The following is a 26,169-nucleotide window of genomic DNA, read 5'->3' on the forward strand; positions in this document are numbered from 1 at the left end:
AACGCAGTTTAAGCTGAAAGCTGCTTATACATCCTCTAGTTATACTAGTCTTTGAAAATAAAGCATTCCTGCTATAAAGGGAGGGGAAATGACCAGTTCAAGGATGCACGTGTGTTGTGGAGACAGGAACCTCCATGGCCAACATCTCTCACATCACAGACTGTCTTTCCCTTGTGAAGGCAGGCCACCACTTTGCTCCTCCAGGGCCAGGAGCATAAGAAGTAGGAAACAGGCAACTCAGTGCTCCTTTCCATTCGAATGCTTGCATTGGCAGACCAGTCCCTGAGCACTGAGAAAACGCTGAGTCTTTTACAACTTCATAATTTCAGGATACGCCTTACAACATCTGGAAAGATTTACCTTTAAAAACATCACACTGGCTGACACCTTAAGTTTAAAGGCTGGCCATCTAAATGAATAAACATGATAGAAGAAAAAAAAAATCAATTTCTAAATTCAGTTAAGTCATAGAGGTTCATATGACCAACTGATGTGGGGAACAATAAAGGCCTTTTTGCACTTCAAGGTGTTGCAGTATCAGAGAACCCAGCCCAAATACTAACACACACGTACACCACTGTGCTACTAACCTTCTCCAGCTTGTATCCGATGGAGGTGACAGGTACACAGTGCCATACGGACAGCTGTCTACGTGATTCAGTCAGTTAAGGGGAAGAGCACCACTTCTTACTTAAGCAACAAGTCTATCTGAAATCTCCTCCTAAGAAATAATTCAAATTGCCCTGTCAAAACCACTAAGCTCACACGAGGAAGGCAAAGCAGACTCCCTATGGGGAACATACCGACTTTAACAAGGACAATCGAATCAAAATATTATCTTGCTCGTTGTAATGTTTAAGCAACGGGACAACCATCCTCTTTTTCCCTTTCTAAACATTTAACTCTTCCTGAGAAGCCATCGCCTCTCCGCTCTCCCACTTACATATCCCCTTTAGTCCCTTCAAGCCCGTGTGACTGTGGCACATTTCAAGCCAGTCAGCAATAATAAGCTAACTCGTTTTCACAAAAAGCAGGAAGAAATAGTTCTTAGCAGATGTTAAACTTATGAATCAACTTGTAATGAAGTGCACAATGAACTGCAAGGAATTATTCAGGTTTGGATTTACTCAGTTTTGAAAGGAAAGTCAGTTTCACAAATACTGCCTTGTCTTTTCCATCACAGGATCTCAGTCCCTCTCTGCTTCGTGTGTATTGCTATCCCCAGATAGAGCTGAGCAAACAGAAAGGTAAATGCTTATTTTACAGAGTAGTAGATATTTTTAGACTAGATCACAGTTCAGAAAAAGCAGATGACATTAACTGCTCAGAGATGGGAAGCAACTCCGCTGACAGGTGAGGAGAGGAGGAACAAGAGAACTGTAAAAACCGAGAAATATGATTTTGGTGAAAAGGCAGGTTTTCGTTGCCAGCTCATAAGCCAAAGGATATTTGTCTTCCATGCTTATCCACAGAGAGAGGGCGCCGGTGTGGGGATCCGAGGCGATTCCTGTCCCGGTACACTCTGTCCACCAGCCCGTGATGCCGAGTTGTCCTGCTTGTGTCCAACCCAGATGACTGAAAGGGAGTCTGAGAGACACGCATCAAGTCACAAGCAGAAAAATACATGCACGAGGCGTCTGCCAGAACTTACTTATGTTGTATTAAAGCTTCTATTATTTTAAGCAATAAAACCCAGGAAAGACATGGACGAACGTAACCACGTACATTTTTTTTCTCCATTTTCACTACAGCCATGGAAAGCAATTACCAAGGCTATCTCTTCCAGACAGAGATTAGAGACAAGTGGAGGCAGACTGCGCTAGATCTGCCCCTCATAAATCAGCACGGCTCTCCAACCTTTGTATCTCTGAAATACCAGAAGTGCTTGTGACAGGGAGCCTACTGACAACTGCCGTTTACATTCCCTTGGTGTAGCATGCAGCATGCATCCAGAAGGAACATGCTGACAACCAGAGCTTGAACTACAAGGGCAGGGGATGCAGGAAGAAGATGCACAGAGGTCCTAACAGTCACCTGAAGCTTTTAAGGAACACGCCGCTTTCTCTCACCCCTCCTTTCAGCATCATTATTTTAAGGGGACACTGACAAAATTCAGGGGAAAAAAAAAAAAAGAAAAAAAGAAAAGCAGTTTCCTTCCTCCTTTGTCTGGAAAAAGTTAGAGCATTGGGTGTTTTTGTGATTTTTATTTTGTTCAGGTTGTGCAGTAAACCGAGGTGGATCAATTCCCTCTCAATCTTATCAGCACCTATGTCTTGAGAGTGTTTACTTGTCAGCAACCCATTTCAGAGAACAAGATGCCACAGAAAGCACAAAGATGAATTCCCAGGCTAATCTGGAAAACTTCTACATTTTCAAAAGCCCTTCCCAGAGCATACCTGCAGGGGGGAAAAAGGAAGTACCGAATGGTCAGCCTCTACACACACTTCAACAGCAATATATGGGCCTCGAGGGAAAAAAGCTACACAGCCTTCCACTCCCTGCCAATGTGAACAGCTTTGCTGAGTCCCTCAACACCATCTGCTTGGAAATCCAAAATTTCCTCCTCCATTCAGGTGCTGCACGTGGCAAATGCACTGTCCTGTCTGCCAAGCCATGAAGCCATCTGGCTTCCACATTAAAAAAAAAAAAAATTAAAGCGTCCAGCTTTGGTTATTTTAAATGACCTTTTCTAAAAAGAAATTTGGCATTAATTTTGAAATCTTTTGTTTGTAATAACTCCTTATAGCACCTTTTGACTTTCCTTTTTTTTTTAAGCTAATGTTAGCTTCTTTTCTCTCTATGCATACACAATCTGTGTTAGTATAAATGGGTGCAAAGTGGCTGTGATGTTTATTTTCTCGCTTAAGGGCCAACGCTTTATATGCAGCAGAATATTGCTTTACTCAACATGTCACTAGCAGGAGAGCACAGTGACTTTTTACTGTGTTCCTGCCTGTTAAGATCACGGTGTTCTGCTTCAGCAAGCATGAGTTCTTTTGCACGAAGACTTTGAAACCTCAAGTCAGAGCATCTCAATTTTGGGTAATCTAAATTAAAACACATTGGTTTAATCTCTGCTACAAGTACTAAACAACAATCTAGTTCTATTTAACTGGCACCACACAGAACTGAAAACGTTCATAATTCCAAACCAAAAAAAAGTCTCAAAATCTTCTTTGTACTGTTGTCACACTGATTCTACCCCAAAAGGCTGAAAAATTTGCAAATTAATACACACGTGCTAGGAAGAGCAACAGGAGAAGCCATTTCCCATGTCATGGTCCCAATCACAATGTTAAAAAAAAAGAAAAGCCACTCAGTAGAACACTAAAAACGCAGAACTCACCTGGAATTTAAAAGGAAGCCAATGCACATTAGCATACAGATGAAGTTGAATGCAAAGATAGCTATTTCTTAAGTTTTATGGCACAAGTTGCACATAAAAACTCAACAAAAATCTGATCTGAATGTAACAGCGCCACAAGTAAACATGGACCATGCCCTGTCAGAGACAGAGCTACAATTAACACAGAGGGGAACTTTTGGGAAATGTTGTTCTCTGGCTTTCCAGGAAAAAAAGAAAAAAAAAGATATCTCAGGTGAATCCCTATCTTGCTTAGAAAAAAAAAAAATCAGAAAAGACGACAAACACCTGAGAAAACAGGTATCAGCCCCAACAGTTCTGGTTTCTCTCAGCAACCAACACACAAAGCTTACTCCGGACCAAACACCAGACAATGTCCCTTTGTTAAATAAGCCCACCCCTGCAGGGCACATGATACTTAGCTATTGCAAACAATTCTGTTAAAAAAAAAAAAAAGGCAAAAAAAACCCCAACAGATCTGAGCATCAATGTTATTTGGAAAATGAAGAACTAGAACCGTTTCACTTCCTGAAAAACATTCAGGGATTTGAGATCAGAACCAAAACTCCACAAACCATGAAAAAAAAAAGGAAAAAACAAGCTAAATACTCACAGATGGGAAGGAAAAAGCTCAGTGCTCTAAAGCAACCATGTCCCTTTAAGATTTATCAAGACATTGACTTAAGAAATAGAAACAAGCAAGGTAGATGAGGGGAGAAAGTGAGGAGTGGTACCCACTAACAGCTTACATTTCGGTGCCCCTTGGTGACAAGCAGCATTTGGGTAATCATTCTTCCTTTCCCAATGGAGTTTAACATGCAGGCTAAGTGCACATGCTCAGAGATTGCTTAAATCACAGGCCAAGACAGTGCCAAATAAACCACCGTCTGCAAGAAATTAATCCCCCATAAATCATAAGTAATCACATGACAGACCACAGCAAGTCCGGAGAGTCTGTACAGGAATTATTATGCATGTTCCAAACCGGGATGCATGGCAAAACCTGTATTTATGTGACAGACCATAACTCCTTCGGAGCTGGGACGGTGAATCAGATAAATACTGTGCATACCAGAAAAAGTGTAACGTGTGCTAAAATACGTATCTACCTGGGCAAACAGTACACCAGTCCTAAATACGTATTTGCACAAACCTAAATACTTGTTTACCAAAGAGACAGGAACTGCTCCAAAGGCTTCTGCCAGAGCTCCGTTGTGCTGTAAATGCAAAGAACCAAGATGCTCAGATACTAACCCTCTCACATCCACACAGGCTTCACCTGACCGACGCATCATGCAAGTATCTTTTGGCAATTTCATCATTATTTAGCTTAAACGTGAAAAACCTGGAACGCATTCATCACTGAAACAAATACATGTTTTTATTTTGTTGCTCGTCACCATTTGTTATCTGTAACGGTACCAGCATTGGATTTTTATTTTTTTGTGTGTGTGAGAGAACACACAAAAACCTGGAGGTTTAAGAACAATTTGTTTCTGTATCCTCCTGTAGTCATTCACAAATTTTTGAATACTCACTTTTGATCACCCTGTTAGCTTCAGGACTAAAAGACTCTACATAGCAGCTGTCAGCATTGCCATCAAGCACAATAATACCAAAATACTATTACTTAAAGAGAACAGTGACTATGAACCCCCCTTACCAGAAAAAGACAAAATCTGTGGATCTTGAAAAGACCAAATGCCTATGAAGTAATCCTAAAGACTTCAAAACATTGTGACCCTCTGCATTGTACTCTCTGAAAACAACCGAATTAAAACAGCCATTTACTTCTCCTTTTGTACAAGATTCAAGCTCCTAAGAGGAACCACAAATTCAGCTGCCCACATGTATGTCAAAAAGCATAGTTAGAAGTCGTCATCAATAGTTTCTCCGTATTTCTTAAGCCAGCCTTCAACAGAAAACCACAAACTGAGAAATTTAATTTTTACCACATCCTCACAAGATAAAATGTGTTACTACTCAAAGAAAAATAATACAGAAGTTTTAATTACTTTGCACACCCTACATCGACTAACCATAGAAATCAGGAGTCGCAAAAGTATCCAACATCTAATCCTATCCACTACACAATATCTTTTGTCCATCATGCTAACATGGAGCAAAACACTTGTATAAAATGTTTGTTTTCTGTTCACAGTGCAACACAACTGGAGTCACAACTACAGCTAGCAGACCCCTGCATTTACTTTTCAGCCAGACCAAAGAAAAGGGACTATTCTGAAAGCTGTTTATTTTCCGTCCCAAGCCCCTTCTTCCTCCCTTAAAAATCCACACGTTATTTCCATGGAGCGTACACCTTGGCTGTCGTCTTCAACACTTCCACCTACCAGCACTTTCTACATCACCCTGTGTTACTTACTTCCACTTTTGCTTTGAGTCTACAGCATCTCTGCAGAAGATCTCATTATGAATCTGGTACCAAAAAAAAAAAACCAAAAAAAAAAACAACAACCAAATTCACCATGAATAAACACTGACAAAGAAACTGCATTGCCTTTGCCTAGTCTTGACACAAAAACATCACAACCAAGGCCAAGAGAACTATAAGCTAACACTAAATCTATACGATACCAAAATACACACTCATCCCATACACAGCCATGTTCCATTACAAAAGAGCAAAAAATTTTTAAAACCCGGTGGTCTGTTGAGGCCACGGTGTTATGTTCTGAACTGGCAGCTATTTCATGGTCTCCTGGGAGGGAAAAAATAGCATTAACAGAAAGAAACACCCTAATCAAACTCACCTGGAAGGGAAGATCCATGGCACTGTTTCCAATCTGATTCACATTTGGCAGTGACCCACCGTAGTACTGGCCACGACTCTGTCCCAGTTGCAAATATTGGGTTTTCTGCAGCTGTAACTGAAAGAAAACAAGGAGGAAAGTGTAAGGGCAACACAGGTGTTTTTCAGCAGTTTTAACTAACTCAATTATTCACCGTGTCAGTTATCGTCGAGAACGGATACCATCCATAAACAGCATGAATTTAACTTCTGTGAGTAGATGTCAATCTTCTGCACAAAGTATGGCTGGCAACCTGCCACATTAAGTCTTGTGTGGTAGTGTAAAGTGATGGTAGAAAAAAAATCAACCTTATAGTCAGTAATCATATTCAATTTCCATCAAATAACAACCACGTGAAAGCACATGGTTCTTATGTCACCTGCTATTCTGAAAACTGGGACGTTAAAAACCCATGTCAGCCCGATCATAATTCTAATATCAAAATTAACCAGCTGGTCACACGTACAATATACACGCAAGAAAGTCATCTCAGTTTACCGTACTGAGTATATTCTTTAACCAAACATTCACCTTTTTTTTTTTTTTTTTAAGCAATCTAGCTAACAGATGTCTGCAGCAAGCTGTAGCTTTCCATCATTGGATAAATGTTCTTGTTTCTTGCCTCAGGAATAGCCCTTTAGAAAGGGCAGCAATACAGGTTTTCAAGGAAAAAACACACCAAACAACCAAGAAAAAACATCAAGGAATTCCTTTCTGAACAAATACGCATGAGAATAAATGTGACAGCCAGCAAAGTTTCAATAAATGCTAGTTATCGCCCTTCAGCTCTGAATGACACCTCCCTGCTAAAACATTTGAGGATGTTTTCCCTGTAGTTGTATAAAAAAGCATGCAAGAGAGAAAGTTGATTCTTTTCCACTCGAACTAAAACTTGTCATTGTCATCTCTTTCACAAGACTCTACTGTCTCAACAGCTCATTAAGAAGAGCTAGGGTTTTTGATTATACTGTTCGCTATTGATCTTTCTTAATTTTTTAGTGTTGTAGTACCAGATTTAAAATCATTTCTCATTAAACTCTGCGACGCTCCCAACCCAAGACACCTCCATTTAATACTATGCTGCCACCGAAGCTGTATTTTACAGCGATAAAGGAGAATCTGGAACCATCTGAACACAACAATCCCACTCCCAGGGATACATCTTCCAAGGCCTCAAGAAACTACAATTAAAGTAGCAAAGAAATGAGCTTACATAAGTCCCTCTCCTCCCACTGTGGAGGAGTACGTATTTTATAATGTATGTTGTTCCTCGCTAGATGTCAACTGGCTCGTTTTGCACTCTGAAATGCAAGAACATTCCTAGATTGGTAGCAAAGGATTGTTTAAAGACTAAATGTTCAGCTCTTGGCCTAGATGCAGGTCGGTTGCTAAGGCACCGTAATGTGTACATCAACAAATCTGGTTTAGTTTCATTCAAATAGATCCTAAAGCCTTTGCCTTGCAATGCCAGAGTTTTGAAGAGCAAAGGTCGGAAAAATACTAGAAAATGCGGCATCCCCCAAGCTGGATGTTTACACGGGTTTTTTCGCTACACTTTCTTGAAGCAAAGGAAGTGGCAGAATGGAAACAAGTGGCCCTGCCTCTACAGCTTTACCACAAAGACTCTGAGGTTGAACAGAGATGTTTCCAGCAAGGCGAAGAAGAGCGAGCACTTCTTGTGTTGACAACACGATCTAAGCGGAGTCCTCTGGTAAAGGAGCAATAGGAAGAGCAGCAATGCCGGGCAGTGCTGACAGGGAAGATGCCACCACATGTAGTGGTGCCACCGAGAGAGGACAGAGCAAAGGGACCGGGCCGCTGGGACATGGCGACATCAACGTTGAGGAAACAAGATCACCCTGAGGAAAACAGCGCACACAAAACCAGCGCTACAAAAGCAACTCTAATACCCTTTATTCACAGGGCCTCTCCTTGAAGACACCGACTTCCAAGCATACGGGCTCTCACTTTATCTGCAGGACTGAGTTAATCCAAACATTACAAGATGGCTCTTGGAGACGGAGGCCCCTCACTGCAACGGGTGCTCTCAAAGGCCTCTGCTGTCCAGGCAGGGCACCGGCTACAAAGCGGTTGATGTTTTCTTCTTCACAAAAGGACAGATAAATCCCCTCGGCCTTCAGACTTATGAAATATTCACAGTTCTCTGTACCAAACGGCTCAGAGAAATCCCACCTAAAAAGCCAGAAACGGTCCCTCCGCCTTTCTTCTGACACACAGTTACACGATGGCACTCTCTAAGCGACACAAGAAATTAGAGCAGCGCTCCGCGCTGGTATCGCTTAATGAGTCACAGCCCCTCTAGCTCATAGCTGCAGATCACTAAAAGCACAACATCAGAACTAGCTGTGCTTTTTGCCTGGCCTCTACATATGTTTTTGTTGTTAAAAAAAAAAAAAAAGCTTGCTTGGGATTTGTGCCAAATGTTGAAGTAAGTACTTCAACAGGTGTTGGTTTCTTTTAAAGAACCTACTATAAGACACCCTGGGGGGGGGGGTTGCTTTATGTTTTTTTAATGTTTTAGCCTTCCCCCGTATATACCTACCTCAAAGCATAATGTAATAGGGAGGTCACGACCATTTGTCTTTCCACTGCAGTTAAATGTGGAAATGAGGAAACACAAGAGATCGAGAACTAAAGCGGCACTTGAAAATGAGCTCGTTAAATGGCTTTGGTGTATCATTAATTTCACTAACGCTCCCTTCAATAAACAGTTTGGGAGATCCATGCCAAAACCAAGAAAAGCGATTGCTCATTACTGCTATCGTATATCATCGCGCCGGCACAAGGATCCGCGTTTGTTCCTCTCGTCAGCCTCGTGCCCCTGAACGGCGAGCAGCCCCCAGGCCCCGCCGCGCGTAGGAGACCGCCGACGGCCGCCTCTCAGATCAAGAGCAAGTAGAGCAGGCCACTCTCCGAGCTCCTTCCACCATCAGCTTTTTAGTTGGTAAGAAATAATCTTTTAAATACTGCAAAATTAGACCTTACCATCATTCCGACTCAAGATCTCAAGCAAAATCCTGTCAAGTCTTTCAAAGCAGAGGATCGGCAAAACCTCTGCAAATTTCACAGTTAGGCTCTGAGGCGACTCGGGAGTCTCGAGCCTGACTAAGGAGACCTGTTCATGAAGAAAAACGGCACTGAAAATGAAAATCGACATTGGTTGTGACCAAAATGAACACTTCCTCCTTTTTCCTATAAGGATACCTTATGAGGTAAATGGAGTATACTGCACAATTTGGGATCTGGGGGGATTAGGCTTGAAGAGAGGAACTGCGGGGTTTTATTCAAAACAAGTTTAAAAAAAGGAGCCTTTTCTTAATAGAAAAGAATCATATTACTCTTAAAATCTTAAGAAGTCTCATGACAACTCTAGCTTTATCTCCCGGGGTTAGATTCGATTAGAGACAACTCACTTTCTATATGATTTTCAATAGTAAAGTACGATAAGGAATTACTCAGTGTTTACCAAATATATTAATTTCTTGAACCATGAGAACTTAGTGAACTTACGCTACAGCTTTTCCATCTATGTATTATGCGTCCAAGATAATAACTGCTTGACAGTTGAAAATTATTGCTAAATATTCCAGTTCTTTCCTGAGACAGCCTTTGCTAAGGAAAAAGCCTTTGCTTGTTAAACTATTTTATTTCTGCTTGGCATTCCCATTCAGAAAAAATGTTTCCCAAACGACAGATCCTAACCGATTCTGTAATTTCCCTCCACCAGCATTTCTCTTCCGCTACCTAAAAAAAAAATGAAGTTTTAAGTCAAAAATCAATTTAGAGCTATTTCGTCATTTAAACAAAATACTTTTGCATAAGCTGTTTTCTAGTACAGCTGAAGTTGTTCCCCAAATAAAAAGTAGACACACCATGGGTTCAAAAGATTTGAAATTATATTAAAACCGATAAATAATATCTGCAAAGGTGACAGAATAACAATCTGCAAGGCAGTATCAGCTTCTTTACAGCAAAGAAGAAAGGAATAGTTACCTTTCCATGCAGCAATTAAGAATTTGTAATCAGCAACGTTCCTAACTCAGCTAACAGCAGGGTAATATTACAGGATCTTACTCAAGCTAACAGAGCTGGACACGTAACGTTTTGGTAAGAAATCAAAAATATTGCATTTAACACAATTAGTGACTTGCTCTAATCACTAATGATGCAACAAGCTTCCAGATACTAGCTTTTATGGGAATCCATTTGTATGAAATACCTCATTGTTTCCATTTAAATTGGGCTAAAGTTTGCTGGATGTACAGCTGTGTGTGTAGAAAGACTCAAGCTATACAGAGAAAAAAAGGGAGGGGGGGACATGTCCCTAAAAGCATATCCAGTTCTCCTACAGATTTCCTATGTGTCCAAACACATGCAGGTGGGAATCAATGGAAGCATTTATTAAAATTGAACACATCACCTTCTCTAAATTCTTCCCAAACAGCAAATCTGACACCAGAATTAAGTGAATCAAAATCCACTCTAACCGTCTCTTTTAAAATGCCCTTTTTTATACATGAAGATTTAACTCCCATAAGTGTAATAAAAGGGTGTAGCGTCCTTTTGACGAAATTAAAAAAACGCTAAGATATCTGATGAATACAGGAAGTAAGATTTCATGATAACTGTTCTGTTGCTGGTTTGCAATTTCCATATGAAGCTTTCTTATAAATTTAGGCTTTTCACTTTAGAAAGCTCTCTCTCTAGCCTGTTGAAGCTAATAAGCAGCAAAACAAGTGCAGATTAAAATTAGAAATGTATTATTATAGCTTAATTGGAAATTACATTCCGTTTAAAGGATTAACTCAAAGTTTTAAAGGCTGTATTAGAGGCAAATCCTGTTGTTAAAATCAGCCCAAAGTTTGCCAGTCGGACACATGCGAACATTTTCAGGAATGATTTCTCCTAAGGCAGAAGCAGGAAGTGCCGCAGAAAAGAATGTGCAGGTGCCCGGAGATTTTAGGCCAGCTGGGATTGATTTGGCGTCCCCGTTAATATGTCACTGCTATTTTCTGATCCCTCATTCCCTAGGAATGAATTCACAGCCCAGCTCGCGGTAGAAGGGTCCACCTCAGTGAAGAAGCACTTAGATGACCGTGCTCGGCGTCACTGCAGAACAGCCACAGACCGGCGGCGGAGACCCCCGTGCCCCCTCGCCCACGGAGGCAGACTTTTCAGACCATGCAGGCAGCGCAGTGAGAAACTTTCCAGGTCAAGTGCGCTCGCTCTTCCTCCTCCGTGAGCAAGCAAGCCGCCAGAACTACTAATCTGGCTTCTTTCTCCAGCGTGAAATTAAACATTAAGTTAAACAAACCCTCAAGACAAGTCAGTTACTCAGTGGAATCCCAGGGGAAGTATTTTCTTCAAAGGGAGATTTCTTCCCATTCACAATCCTCATGTTGATAAGAAAAGCAAACACAGCCTTAAAAAGGAAGATCAGTTAACTTCTATTTAATGATTCACAGTTATTGCATTTAGACTTGGTGGCAATATAGCCATTAGCTACAAATCACCTAATTAGCCATCTAACTGTTAAATTAAAAAGTTCTTTACATTTGTGTTCAAGTTGCTGAAAACTATCCAACAATTAACTAGGTGCTCTGACCACCAAAACAGTTTGGGTCCTCCCTCTACCTCAAACTAACCCTTTTCCTGTTAATATTCTGAAATTTGTACTATAAACCCATTTTTTAGAACTCAGTACTGGCTATCCAATCAATTTCTAAAATAAATAGACATCGAAGTAACTGCTCATTTACTAAAACAACTCTTCATAAAAGTTCTCTAGAATTTATTTAATTAAATGAGGAAGGACTCAGAAAGCAATAAAAGAGAACCCTGGTAAGACGAGAAAATTTAAACGTTAGCCACAATTTCATTAATTACAGCAGGTATTCGGCTGTCAGGCCATCTCCACATCAGCAGACCCAGACACAATCTCATTAAAGCCAGAGACTTAAAATTAATATTAATAATGAGAAGATAGAGAAAGTTATTAGCAGCGCAAAGTTTCATGAGCAACGGAGGACACAGTTTTGTAACGCGAGCGAGCAGATCATGCCACGGGGAACGCAGTCTCGGCGCTCTGGCTAATTCTTCCCCAGGAAAGCTGAATAACCTTCCCCTCTCCTTGCACCAGAAGTCTCAGGACCTGAAAGACACCTCCTTAAAGAAGCTTTACTAGCAAAAAACCACGGTGGGTTAGCTTGGTTTCTCTCAGCTAGCCCACCCCGCAGATGGGCTTTTGATAGTAGAAGGGAAACGGGAAACAAAAGCTCGAGCCCACAAGAGGATGAGTCCAACACCAGGCTACCTCGGCCGCGTGGTCCAACTTCATGCTGTGTTTCAGGGCTGCCTACCGAAGAAAACTGTTGTCTGAGGACACCTCGTCTTTGCTCTCGTGGCAGCTGGAAGGTATGAAAACGATGAGTCAAAGACCAAGAGAGCAGGGCCTGGCGGTTACAGCGGCCAGGCGTTTGTCCTCTCCCTGCCACCAAAGTCCTCACAACACCGCTGGAGCAGCTAAAGCCTTGTTCAGAGACGGTTGCTTTTTTCAGATTACCCAACACAAAATATTGGGGGTCTGGCAGAGATGCTAGCTGGGTCTGAAGGGCTTCTCCTGGACCCGTGCCGTCCATAAGGCACTTCAAAAACTGGGTACTGCTTCCCCTGGGGCAGCAGATCTGGCAAACAGGACACTCCAAACACCAGGTCCTTTTATTCCAAAGCTTGCACCCCAGCTATCTTCCTACAAAATGAGAATAATCACCCTACAAGAAAACAGTAAAGATCATGTTGGTTTCAAACAAGAATTCCTGAACAGCGTACGGCACAGAGCGCTTCCTCGGGGGCTTCACTTTCCTATCAGCAAACCCGAGTTTGAGCGGCGTGCTCCAAGGCCCCGGGCCACGAGCTGAACAGTGCCGATAAGCCCCGATATTGAACGGCCTCCCGGTGAGCTACTGCTACCTGCTTCGTGTTGCACGAGGCAGGGGGCGCAGCCTCGTGGGGGAATTCGTGATAAATTAATTAAAGACTATCATCCTGCTCGTGCACAAGGGGCTGAACGAAGATTGGGAAGACTTTTGGAACGCCTGACTGTTAAATGTACATAAAGCTTTCATAGCTTGAGCACAACTGATAAGTTAATACTGACTGGTTTTAATCGTGCTGTTGGGTTTTTGACAGTTTATTGCGAATAATTAAAAAGACTTCCATTATTTAGATGTACAGATTAAAATCCACCTACGCATGTTATCTAATAGCTCGATAAGTGGATAAGGAAGAGATGGGTGTCTATTTGCGATTTTAGCCCTTCACTTTCATTTTCCAAGTAATTAAAAATTAGATGATGAATTCTAATAACATTAATTCATTTGAGCATGCATCCATAGAAGCATGTGTACACAAGGAGTTTCTCCTCAATGCTAAGTACGTCCTGATGGGCAGGGGAAATAAACCGTGTGATGTGAAACCACTCCTTTTAAACTGTATTTCAGAGCACCTAATGCTACCCTGCCTACCATAAAGATGCAGTATCAGGAAATTACAGTTGAAGTTCTGCGATCAAAGACACTGATTCTCTAGAAAATGGCTTGACCACAGAGCTAGCTTAAAAATATCTAGAATTACACAGAAGTGAGCAGTCTATCAGCGCTTTAAAGCTAATGAACGCTGCAGAAATAAAAAAGGGAACTCTGAAAACTGCATTCTTCTAAAAATCAGAGCACATTTAAATGCGCCTGCTGCAAAGTGAGTGACACTGTTCTTTTCTTTCTGAATAATCAGCCAGGCAGGGCAACAAGGAAAAGCAAACCCGCACACACAGAGTAGCACTGGAGCGGAAAAAGCACAACCAGCTTCTTCACAGCTCTCTGGCTAATGGAGACAAGCTTCACAGATGAATTTGTCAACGAAAAAGAAAAGAGAATCCCTCGCATTTCCCTCTCCTTTGGGCTGTCACAATCAGGAAGAAACTCCATCAAGCCAGCTTTTTAAAACAACTTATTTCCTGCAGTTTCAAGTACTGATCCAAGAGCAGCAGCGGATCCAAATGCACAGCTGTTCCTCCCAGGAAGACTGGTAAAGGAAATGAAGTCTGAAGTTTAGAGGAAAGGTATAATCCACAGTGATAGCAGCTGCTCCGTCTGGGTCGCTTGGGATTTAAAATATTCCATCATCAGCTTTATAACACAGTGTTTTGCCATGTTTTTTTGAATTTTAGTATGTTTTTATTGTCATGAAAGTGAAGATTTTAACACTGGCTAGAAACAGACAAGTGCGGACAAGCAGAGCGAAAGTTTCCCTTGTTGCCTCTGCCAATCCTATTTGGCCTTATAATGCTGTTAGTATCCTAGTGCAATAGATATTGCAGAGAAAAGTACTACCAAGCCAAAACAGGAAGCCAAATGTCTACTACGAACTAAGTGAAAATTACCACGAAAAAATCCAGACATATGGTATGAACTGGATTTGAACCCAGGCTTTCAGAACTGCTACATCATTGTTTACTCTTCCATCACCATAACTGTCATTTAAGTCACTTTCAAGTATTTGTTCCATTATCACATCGACATTTCGGGACACATACAAAAAAACTCTGCAAGCCAGCCCAAACACAGTCAATAATAATAAAAATTTGAGCAAAAAAAAAAAAAATGGATTTTTGCTTCTTTTTTGGGGGAAAAATCTGTCGCAATAAACTGGAATTTAGCAGCCACAAGACAGCAACAGCTTTGTTTTTGCCACACTGAACCAGTTCACAGCAAACTCTTCGCTAGAGGCAGAGCAGCACAGGCTCGGGCTTACCAAACACACAAGACCCAGCACCGCTCTGATTGTTATCAGTGGATAGCTACGTACACTATCAAACACGCTGTCCAAGGACGGATGGTTTTCCTTTCTCAAAGTCTTTAGAAATTAACCACGAAACGGGAGGTGACATTCAAGGACCAGAACCAAAGGGATTCTGCTACAGCCCGCGAGCAGCCCGGCTCAAACCAACTCTGTACAAGGGCCCGCAGGGACAAGAAGGGGGGGCAGAATCCTGCCCCTCTATCTCACGGAGCCAGAAGGAAACAGGAGCTCTCCCCAGATGCAATCAAAACCCAAACTGAACTCAGAAGGGGTTTTCACCACTACAGTAATGAAATCCTCTAGTTAGAGGACAGGGGACAGCAAGCTAGCTGTATGTAGTATATAAAAGCTCAAGTTAGCTTTTATATACCTGATTGACTTAAAGGTGGCCCGATGTAAAACACAGATGCTGCGATTCCAGTTGCTTACCAGTAACCGCCAGGTCTCAGAGGGGATGCTTCTTCTGGAACACCAGCATGGATCCCTTGGGGCTGCATAAAAACCTCTACAGAGTCCTGAATGATTCTATGCTTTGAAGAGGAGGTGAAGGAGTAAGTTCTCATCCCTAGTGTCTATGAGAATGCTAGCCATCTGAGGAAGGTGTTCGTATCGGTTTACTTTTGGGACTATCTCAAATCATTTAGTTTTTGCTTTATGTCCAGAAAGCAAAGGACTGCGAGCAGAAGGACCACTCTCTGTGTTTCAGGAGGCACAGTAGTCATCCTGCTGTAGGCTCTTCCTCCTCGAAAGCCCGTCTCGGCCACCTGGCTGATCTGTGATGCAGGGAGCAGGCGAAAAGCAAATCTGAAAAGATTACACCCGGCCCCAGCCCCCGCAGCCGAGCAGCTCAGGTGCAAAGCGTCACTACTGCAAGCCGACTTAAAACAAACTTCTCCCAACTGGTAACTGTAATACCGCTTTGCTAAAAGCATTATAATCCAGTCAAATAAATTTCATTCATAAGAGCTGAAATATATATCGATCAGCAAAGCTTAAACAGGGATCACTTGAGTCCCTGCCAACGAGCAATCACTGCACTTTTAGCACTCCAAGAGAGCCAATTATTACTCATGAGTTCATGATGTTTTCTTCACCTTCCTGTTGAAGAGATTATTTAAGACCTCGAATCACTTAACTGGATTGTTTTGTCCTGTTATGAGTCATCTACAAATTCCAAGGCACCATTCGTGAGCTGAAACCAAGTCCCCAGATTGCCTCAGCTCCAAAACTGGGAGGAAACGGGGTCATAAAAATTACACCCATCCCCGGGCCCCGATCCCCAGGTGTCTTCTAGAATTCATGTGAAAGCGAAAACATCTCACCTCCCCGTGTACCGTTACTATTTAGAAACCAGCCCACATCCACATTACACTCCAGAGCAAAAAAAACCTTTACCCTGTAAATCCAAAGAGACCAAACCAGAATGCTTAGGCGTCGCAGAGAAAAAGCTAGGGGAGAGGGAAGAAGGTAGCATTAATGCTGAATTTCGTTAAATATATATAGGTATATATTTATTTTTTTTGATACAAGCAGAACTTCTGAGAGTGGGACTTGTTTACACATCAGCTGCATTTAACTATCTCCAGAAAACAAACTGTTATGAGCCACTGGATATCTCGTGGTCTGAGGGCACAGAATCAGTCCCAACAAACCTTGCAGAATTTGACTAATGATAACAATAAAGTTCAATACGCAGGCTGTCACTCTGTGTTTAAAAACACTTTGCTATTTCTGGGGAACAAAGGTTTACTGTTTGAAACTTAGCAGTCACAACTGAGTCGCAAGTAAAAACAGGATACAGCACAAGGAGACTTAAAATAGTGACTATTCTTCAGAGTTCTGCTCTATCACCGGGCGGAGAGCCAAGCTAAGCTACAATATGAACCAAACCTGATTTGCACTGCTTTTAAAAACAAACCGGATCCTGTGTCAGTTCCCAGAGTGCCACCCTCCTTTTCTGAACGGGTTTCAGAACGAGCAACGCGTGTACGGCGCCGATAATTCGGTGGAATACTGCAGAGAGGACCCGTACTCGAAACTCATTGATTGTTTGATAGCAAAAAGAAATCCTGGCCTTGCTGATGCAGTTAAATCTAGTGCTATGCTCAAAATCTATTTATTTTACTGATGATTATTATTCTTCTAGCAGCGCACTTTAAAGGAAATACTCGTTCTGAGTAGGGCAACACATCTGCTTGCTGGCTGACTGGCAACACCTCAGAGGATGAATGTGTCCAGTCTAACAAAAGCGTTCCCAAATGGTACCCACTCCTCCTAGTGAAATGTCTCAGAAAAAAAATGAGAAAAAAAGCGGAGATGCCCTCATTAAGCAAGACAAAAATAGCTTTTATGTTCCATTTTTTATTTTTAGCGAAAGAATGAAAATTCAGTTATGTAACCCTACAAGTTTTGTAAATTAGAAGACAAACAGGGCATGTTTGGGCTCCTTGGAGTTTGTCGGCTGCACCTAGCTGTGCTCGGGGGGCAGCCACGAGCGCAGCCAGCTCCGTTAGGACCCGAGTGCCGCAGAACAAACCTGAGTCAGCTGCTGCCGAGGCTGCTGGAGGTTCGGAGACTGAGAAAGCCATTTCACCACGACACCGAAAATCCCCACATCCCCAAAATCACCAGGAAACTTCTCAGCCCACCAATTCCTTGCGCTGCTCCTACTGCAGCGCACCCTTAAGCCCTCGTATTAAGGCTCAGGGAACTGCTTATAGCTCCAACGACAGAGCTCCAGACAATCCCCCAGGTATTAAAAAAAGCCTGCCATTAGAGTCCAAATTCTTCGAATGCAAAATGCTCCCGCGATGTAATCATTGCACTGCAGAAGTGAAAAATCTAATTACAATGAGAAGGTCAATAAGACATTTGGATCCGCGTAGGCTGGTGGCAACTTGCTCAATCCGTAAGGTATTATTTTTGCTCTTCCCTCACGAGCGGAAAAACACCAGAAAAGCCGGGGGAGCGGGGTCGCGTGGACCCAGGACTGAAAACCCACAATGAGGACAGTCACCACGTGTTGCACCTGCAGACGGAACGAGGGAAAAGCCAGCTCCCCCTCCAAGAATTAGCATCCACCATGAACATGACCGACACAGGGCTGCAAGGAAAGGAAAAAGGTGAAAAGGCAATGTGTTAATCACAGTCTTCCCTTCTGCCACAGGTTTTTCTCCCTTAACCCCGCTTACAGATGTCAAAACACCGCGTAAGGACTCCAGAACGAGAGAGGAAGACTCTTCTGCACCGCTACAGGATGCTGCTTCCACCACGAGGTGTCCAAAGAGCACCGAGCACAGAAAAGTGTCACAAACTGCAGACATACACCCGGAGCTGAGAACCGTCATCATCTGCCTGAAAATACACGGATTTGGGGAAATCATCCCCAATTCCCTCCCTTTGAAACCTCGGCCTGTCAAGGAAAATAATTCTAACGTAGGAAGTAATAGTTGGGTGTCAAAATTAATTGAAAATTCACCTAAAAGAAGTGCAGCCTGCCATCAACACATCGTACTGGTACACGGTGACATGCAGCCCTATTAAAAACCACGACCGAGTGGTCCAGCAAGGGACAGGACTAACTTGCAAGAAAAGAAAAATAGGTATTCTGAGGAAAACGTGCCCGTAAAATACAGGCTTTTACACCAGGAAGGATCATCAGTGCTGCAGAACTGTTACTGCAGCCTGAGCTTGGAACGCTTCTGCTGCATTATTTAAGACCCAGTTTTTGTGGGTGTGTGGCGTTGTTGTTGTTTGATTGCAAAGGATTGTTCTGGTACAAGGGGAAGAATTTGCAGTTCCTGGGAAATAATTTGCAAAACAAAACTATTATCAACGCTCAGCTACGACTTTATGATTTATAAAGTAGCAATGAGATCATATGAAAACATCGCTGGTTGACAAACACGCACTCCTGCAAAGCTCGTTTGGCTCGACAAGTGCCAGAGGAGATCTTGACAGAAATCGTATTCCTGGATATCATTTACACAGCACTAAACATCCTATGCAAATCAGCTGACACAAATCAAAGCAGCATTTTAAATATTAACTCCTACACACTATCATATACGCAGATCTTAGCTAATGAGTTAATAAATACTTACACTTTGGCTGCCACCTCTAGTTTACACCAAAGCCTTTGGGACTGCATTTTTTTTTTTTTGTTGAAATTGAAGTAGTTTAGACCAAAAGAAAAAAAGGGAAGCAGCACCGAGGTCGCAACTTCTTGCTGTCACAAAATGAACACTGCTGCAAGCTTATGTTCGCAAAAAAATCTACCAGATTTTGACAGTTTGCTTCTTTTCACCCACTTACTCCAAGCCTGTCAGCTACCATATATCCTCGGCTACAAAGCAACAGCTACTGCAGCACATTCACAGGAACGCCAGGGTAAAGCTCCAGCCACCACAACTAGAAATGCTCGTTGAAAAAGGAAAATACGTCTATTTTTTTAAAAGGTATGGTATCCCACTTGCTGCAAAGCGCCCTGAGGTATCCTTGAGTTACAGATGGTGCATCAGGTACAAAAATATTGATGGCACAGATCACGAGAGACTGGTCAGCGCCTTCATGGAAATTGACAACGCTGCTGTAATTCAGCCCAGGAACATGCTCCTCGGCAATTAGAGGCAAAAACCAGAAAACTAAGACAAATATTTAGCCTTTAAGCTCTTTTGTTTAAATCCCCATTGATCATGTTTGAGGAAATATCTGCTTTTTGCCAAATCAGCATCCCATTACTGCCCCGGTGCAGGCGCCCAGCAGCGCTCGGTGGTTTCGTACCGTGCGTCGAGCGAGAGCTGGAGGCCGCGGGGCCGGTGCCCACCTCGAAGCCTTGGCTCGTTGCTGGGTTTAACACGGGTCCGCTGCCTACCAGGACAGTAAGGGAATCCCAACTGAAGTCACTGGCATCATAAATCGATCAGAGACCAGAAAACAAGTCGGTCTGTTTAGCGCTTGATGAACTGCAGGTTAAAGCAGGCGCCTTCCCAGCTCTCACAGGGAATCCGAGGTGGTCAGGGAAGTAAAACGAAGTTTGCACGGTAGAAAAGAAATTCAAGTGAAACTGAAGGAGGTTTGCACCTCGACCAAATCAGCACTGCAATCAGGTTTTAGCGTAACCTATTCCTGAAAAATGCTTGAGGGATTCCTGAGGTACAGGTCTGTGGTCCACTCCCCAACACTTACTGGGGACAAGGCTCATTTTCCTCTGCCGCTCTGCGGATGCCAGCAGGTAACGCAGATTAATACAGAACCGACTCCTGTTGACTGAGCTTTTTGCTCCTGTAGGTTTGTAACTCCTGCCTTTGCAACTATGTCTCAAAGCCATCAACACCACATACCTCTACTTGTAAACACAGGACGTAAAAAAAAATCAAAATCAGTAGCCAGACCTAAAACTTCTCAGGATCTTAACTGTAAGCAGAGCTCGCCTCTGCAAGAACAGCTTTGCAGGTGTGAAATTCACTCTAAGGAAAACCCCCGATCACCCTCCAACAGCTGGGAGAGCTGACTGCAGGTAGCTCTGAGAACAATACGTTCTTACAAAGTTCTCACAAAATTCCTTACAAATTCGTTCATACTCCTACAAAACGACTAACTTCTCTAAATAATGTAAATTTCTGCAAATATTCTCCACGGCTGAAGCTAAAGAAAACTCCGAACTGCAGCGGGCTGAGCAGAGCTCCACCCGTTCATCCGGTGAGCTACAAACAACGTAGTGACATACATCAGCTGTACAATTACAGCCCCGCGTGCCAGCGGCCCATCCGTAACTCTGCGAGATCATCAGAGCAGAGGGAGCTGGCCGCTGCGCAGAAAGGCTCCGTCTGCGAGCAGCTGTAATGCCCGTGAATGATGAATAATCAAAAAGTCGGCGTCTCCTTAGGAAAATAACACAACAAACCCCCGACGAGGTTTACAAGCAGCAACGCTACGCTGCTGCGAGAAGCACGCGAGCTGGGCAGCGTGGCACATCACACGGGACTCGCTCTGTTTACCTTGGACAGCTCAGGGCGGCAGCGGGCGGCTGCAGGAGCACAGAGACCCTTTGTGCCCCCGCGGGCAGCTCATCTCTACCTTTTCACCCATTTTCACTTCGATTCCTGCGCAGGATTCCCGAGGCCGCACCGCCATTTCAGGACGCGCGGTTGAGACCGGCAGCACCCCGGGGTGGGCTGGAGGGGGAGACCCCCGCGCCCCATTTCTTGGTCCGGGCACGGCGGGCGCAGGGTCTGGACCCTCCGCTGGGGCAGCAGCGACGGAAAAGCAGCGCACAGAGCTCCAAGTCCAACGTTTCTGTTTCAGGAGGGCTGAGAACTGATTTGATGCATTTCTTTAATATCTTTCAGTCACATGAAAACGCTATCAGGCAGCCGGGAATTTCTTTTTTTTTTTTTTTTTAATCAAATTATTAAATAAAAACATCCTGAAGGCATCAGGAATCACGGTGACACCGTCTCACCACCGTGAGCGTTTATCATTTTTAAAGCTGCACATCAGCGTTCCCGATTTAAGTAAGCTTTTAAACACTGTTTTGCATACTAGCTACATCTAATGAAGATCTGTGGATTTTGATCTCTGCTGCAGCAAGCAGAAGCAGGTAAACAAATAACCGCTTCACACTTAAGGATTAATTTTATTAGGGAGGTGTGCGCCTATGTGCATGTATGAACACAAACTGGGGGTTGTTTTTACTCTATTTTCTTTTTATTTCACTGCAGCTAAATGGCTACCAGTGGACAGCTATGCTATTCTGTTCTGTTTAAGCTTGAAAAAAAATACTTAAAACTGGACCTCTACATTTAAAATACTCAAGTTGAAAATATTTAAAATGTGAATGCGAAATACTTTTCACTTCACACAGTTCTCAATACCTTGAAAAGCAACACGGGCACGCACAACTTCTGATAACGCCTAAAAAGACGCAGACAGCCCCTGCCCCGGCACCACCACAGACTGACAACGCGCTGAGCTAAGGACTTGGGAGCAGAGAAAATGAATTTCGCATCACTGAGGAATATCGGCTGTTACCAGAGGTCCTCTTCTGAGAGGCGCCTTAAGCAGCAGTTCACCGAAACACCTTCCTCGAGTTGCCTGCACGGGGGCCACGTGCACGTGGAAGGTGTGCAAGCGGTGTTGGAATTGTGCAGAATGCATCCCGACACCGTCGCTCACCTCATTTCTTCTCCTCCCTCTTTTCGCTGTGGTACCATCACTGTCAGCCCAGCGCTCCAGCCGGAGCTCCAACTTTTGGGGTTTAGGGGTTTTGGGGGGTCTCCTTCTCAAGGTAACACTGCAAAGCCCATAAGAGGGAGCTCAAACACAGCTCCAGCTGAAATCCCTCAAAAGTAAGTGACTTTAACAACGTGTATTTTAAATAAATAAATAAGCAATCAGCCCTGGAAACCTGAGAACGTTTCTGACCGAACAAAAACTGCCTCTAAAATCCAGGTGACAAGGTTTAAAAACTTAAATCCTTCAGATGCCATCTGAAGAGCCCAGCAGTATCTGTGTCATCTTGCACATTATTGTTTCGTTAATTGCAATTTTAAAAGGCAGCAGCAGCAGCAGCGATCACCACCGGGCTGTGTTACAACAGAAACTGAGAGTAGGCCCTGGTAAACAACTCATCCCCAAGGCAGAAATCGGTGCGGTTCTAGAATTTCACGCTTTACATGAAAAAAAAAAAAAAAAGGAAAGGAGCAGAACCACAAGCAAAATACCGGAGTCACACAGAACAAACTCCCCCTCTTCTCACCCACTTTGTTACTATGGGACTGGCAGAAATCTCTGGATTATAAACACGAAGGTCCCACTCACAAGACAATTAAGCAGATCCAGTGCTTCTATCAGCCACCCACCTCCAAGGCTCTTTGCAGGCTCTGTGTCTCCCAGAACAGCTAAAACGCGTTTTGCATCGGGCAGCTGAAAGACAGGACTTTGCTGCTCCCGAAAACGGGGGGATGCTTTGGAAACCCAAGCGATTTAATTTGCAAAGGGATTATTTTTTTTTTGCCAACTGCACTATACAAGTAAAGGGTGAATATCACACGCTGCTTTATCCTGGGCAAAAAAAAAACCACATAACATAAAGATCTCAGATGGGCTGAGCAGCACAAATAGGTGGAAGATTACCAAGTCCCAATGCAGGCTCAGAAACAGCATGGGAATGCACCAGAAATGGTGGAACAGTAGTTCCCTGCCTCTGCTGTGACCAGTAACTAACAATAAAACAGACAAGATGGTAAACATTGCAAAAAGACAATTACTAATAATGAAAAGGCAGCAGAAATTTTGGGCTGCTTCCACAAACTGAGTAACGCATTTTCGAACTGACAGCAAAGCGCTGGTTGCCAAATGAAAATGAGAGCAAACGGCAAAGTTGTGCTTAACCCCTTTTTGCTTTTATACTGTATTTTAAACACAGATGAAATCATGGAATTTAGAAGAAAAAGTCTACAAAGGAGACATTTTACTCAGCTGTTTGGTCAGTGTTTCCATCACTTCAGTACCCAGAATCCTCAGACAACTTATTCAGCTTGGGTCCTTTCCTCAATACCAGGTTCTTGAAAATAAAATGGGTTTGCATCTGCAAAGCCTGGAGTAGGAACACTCAGATCTGGGAGAAACCAAATCGGGATTCTTACTTACGGACGCCCTTATCTCGCAGAAGGAGAATGCCAAACGTAAGAGCTACCTGAAGGACCATCTCTAATCGCAGGCTTCAAGAACTCTCCCAAGAATATCCAGCTCTCCAGCGGTAGCCAAGGACTGGCCACCGAAAGGCAATAAAACAGGGCACGGAGCTACACGGGCGTAACAGGTTCAAGGAACAAGAAGGCTCCAGTGACTGCCAACATCTCTAACCTGTCCTCGCCATGCTCTCAGCTAACTCCAGCAGCAGCTCCAGCACAGCATCCTGCGTGAGACATCAACAAATAGTTCAGCACGCGCAGCTCCGACCCGCACCTTTCCGAGCCGGGGCTGACAGCAGCAGCGTGCCTTTGTTTTACACCTGACCAGCAGCAGCACCAAGTCAAAACAAATATTTACCCTATCCTGACACAGAGGAATAAAAGGTTTTACTGCGAACCCAACCGTGCGCTCTCTCGTTCCCCCTTCAGCCACAAACAAGGTTGTACATTTTCCTTAAACAGTTAAAAGAGAAACGAAAACGTTGACACGAGCAGGTGAGAGGAGAACGGCGCAGAAAAGCTCGGATACCCAGGGATGTGAACCAGAAAACGCAGCCGGTGCTCGGCAAACGCCTTCCTGCTGCCGTTAGCTCCTGCGGCCGGGCTTTGCGGAGCCGGCAGGAGCCACGGAGGGTTCGGAAGGGCAGCAGCCTGCGCCCAGGAGGGAAAGGAGGCGACACTCGGTCCTGCAGCTCCCGGGGGTGCTCCGGCAGCCCTCAGGGTGGGCAAGGCTCAGGGCCGTGGTGTGGGGGTGAGCAGAGGCACCCCCCCAAGAGCCGGGCCTGGGAAGGGGTGAGGGATGGGGACCTCCTCCCTTCGAGCCCCCCCCAACCCCTCAGAACCAGGCCTGGCAAGGGGTGAGGGACACGAACACCCCCGTTAGAGCTCCCCTCAGAGCCGGGCCTGGAAAGGGCTGAAGGATGGGGACCCCCCCGCTCAGAGAGGGACCTGGAAAGGGGTGAGGGACACGGACACCCCCCCCTCAAAGCCGGGCCTGGCAAGGGCTGATGGATGGGGACACCCCTCAGAGCCGGGCCTGACAAGGAATAAGGGATGGGGGCCACCCCCTCAGGGCAAGGCCTGACAAGGGCTGAAGGATGGAGGCACCCCCCCCAAAGCCAGGCCTGTCCCAGGCCCCCCGCAGCTCCCTCAGAACCAGGCCTAGCAAGGTGTGAGGGGTGGGGACCCCCCCCCTTAGAGCCGGGCCTGGCAAGGGGCGAAGGACGGGGACCCCCCCGCTCCGAGAGGGACCTAGAAAGGGGTGAGGGGGCCCTAACTCACAGCCCCCCCCCCCCCGACGCCACACGCGGGCCTCGAGCGGGCCCTGCCGCACCTCGCAGCCCCCCCTCAGCCCACCCCCGACCCCCCCCCCCCAAGCCCCGTTCCCGGCGGATGGGGGCTGCGGGGGGGGGGGGGCGCTGCCCCCCGCCCCGACCCGAGGCCTCCGCCCGCCCCCACCAGGGGGCGCTGCCCCCGCCCCGCCCGCTGCCGCTGCCCCCGGCCCGGGGGGGGGCTCCGTGAGGGGAAGGAGGGAGACGATGGGGGGGGGGCGCCGCCCTTCCTCCCCCCCTCACCCTCCTCACCCTCCTCATCCTCACCCCCCCCCCTCCCCCTCCGCCCTCCCGTCACCACCGGGGGCTCCCTCAGCCCGCCCCCCCCCCCCCCGGCGCCTCCTCACCCGGTGGGCGCGGGTGAGGCTCAGGTCCTTCATGACCTCCTCGAAGGCCGCCGTCTCCTCGGCCTGCTTCTGGTTGTGCAGGGCGATCTTCTCGCTGAATTTCCGCGGGTTGTTCGACGCCGCCATCTTCCCCCGTCCGCATCCCCCTCCCCGCGCCGGACGGGGGGGGGAGGAGGGCGGGGGGGGGGGAGGAGGAGGGAGGGCGACGCGCACGCGCGGAGCGGCAAGCGGAGGGGGGGGCCGGCTCGCAAAGCGCGTGCGCGGAGCGGGGAGGGAGGGGGCGGTGAGGGGGCGGAGGGGCGCGTGCGCGGAGAGGGAGGGAGGGGGAGGGAGGGTGCGGCGCGTGCGCGGAGGGTTGAAAGGGGGGGGGGGGGGGGGGAGCGGGGCGCATGCGCGGTGAGGGCTCGGCGCGCCGAGGCGGCGGCCGGGCTGCGGGCGGTGGGGCCGCGTTCGTCCCTCACGGCCCCGGGCTCGGAGGGGTGGGTGAAGTAAATGTGGCCTGGCGTCGGCCCGTGAAGTGGGAGATCCTGAAGTGAGAAATAAATTCGGAATTTCGGAAAAGCCATGTGTTTTTTAAGCAATAAAATAAAAATCCCTATTTTGCATTTTCTTTACCACGTTACGGAGAGGGTGCTTGGCTTGGGTCTTCGCACCTTGAGAAAACGGAGGCAGGAGAATTGCCTGAGCGCAGCAGTTCTCGGTGCATCACACAGAGCAGGAACAACCATGCAGGGTTGCGAAGAG

The 26,169-nt window shown here is 45.3% G+C and overlaps 1 protein-coding gene across 4 annotated transcripts in view; it reads right to left on the reverse strand.

Annotated features, from left to right (window-relative positions):
- CRTC1 (CREB regulated transcription coactivator 1) overlaps positions 1-25,666 on the reverse strand; it is a 52,904-nt gene extending 27,238 nt beyond the window's left edge. Inside the window, exons 1-4 of one of the 4 annotated variants that reach the window (XM_083811198.1) lie at positions 25,426-25,666; positions 6,136-6,252; positions 1,450-1,587; positions 591-652 (exon numbers count right to left, since the gene is read on the reverse strand). In XM_083811198.1, coding sequence (XP_083667324.1) covers positions 591-652; positions 1,450-1,587; positions 6,136-6,252; positions 25,426-25,551 — 443 coding nt within the window. In that variant the 5' untranslated portion in view covers positions 25,552-25,666. Of the gene's footprint in view, positions 1-590; positions 653-1,439; positions 1,588-6,135; positions 6,253-25,425 lie in introns of all 4 variants that reach the window. The other 3 variants (XM_083811197.1, XM_083811195.1, XM_083811196.1) reach the window with 3 other exon arrangements.
- Between the last annotated feature and the right edge of the window lie 503 nt (positions 25,667-26,169).

Source organism: Anser anser, assembly GCF_964211835.1.
Source record: "Anser anser genome assembly, chromosome: 25".
Classification (NCBI taxonomy): domain Eukaryota; kingdom Metazoa; phylum Chordata; class Aves; order Anseriformes; family Anatidae; genus Anser; species Anser anser.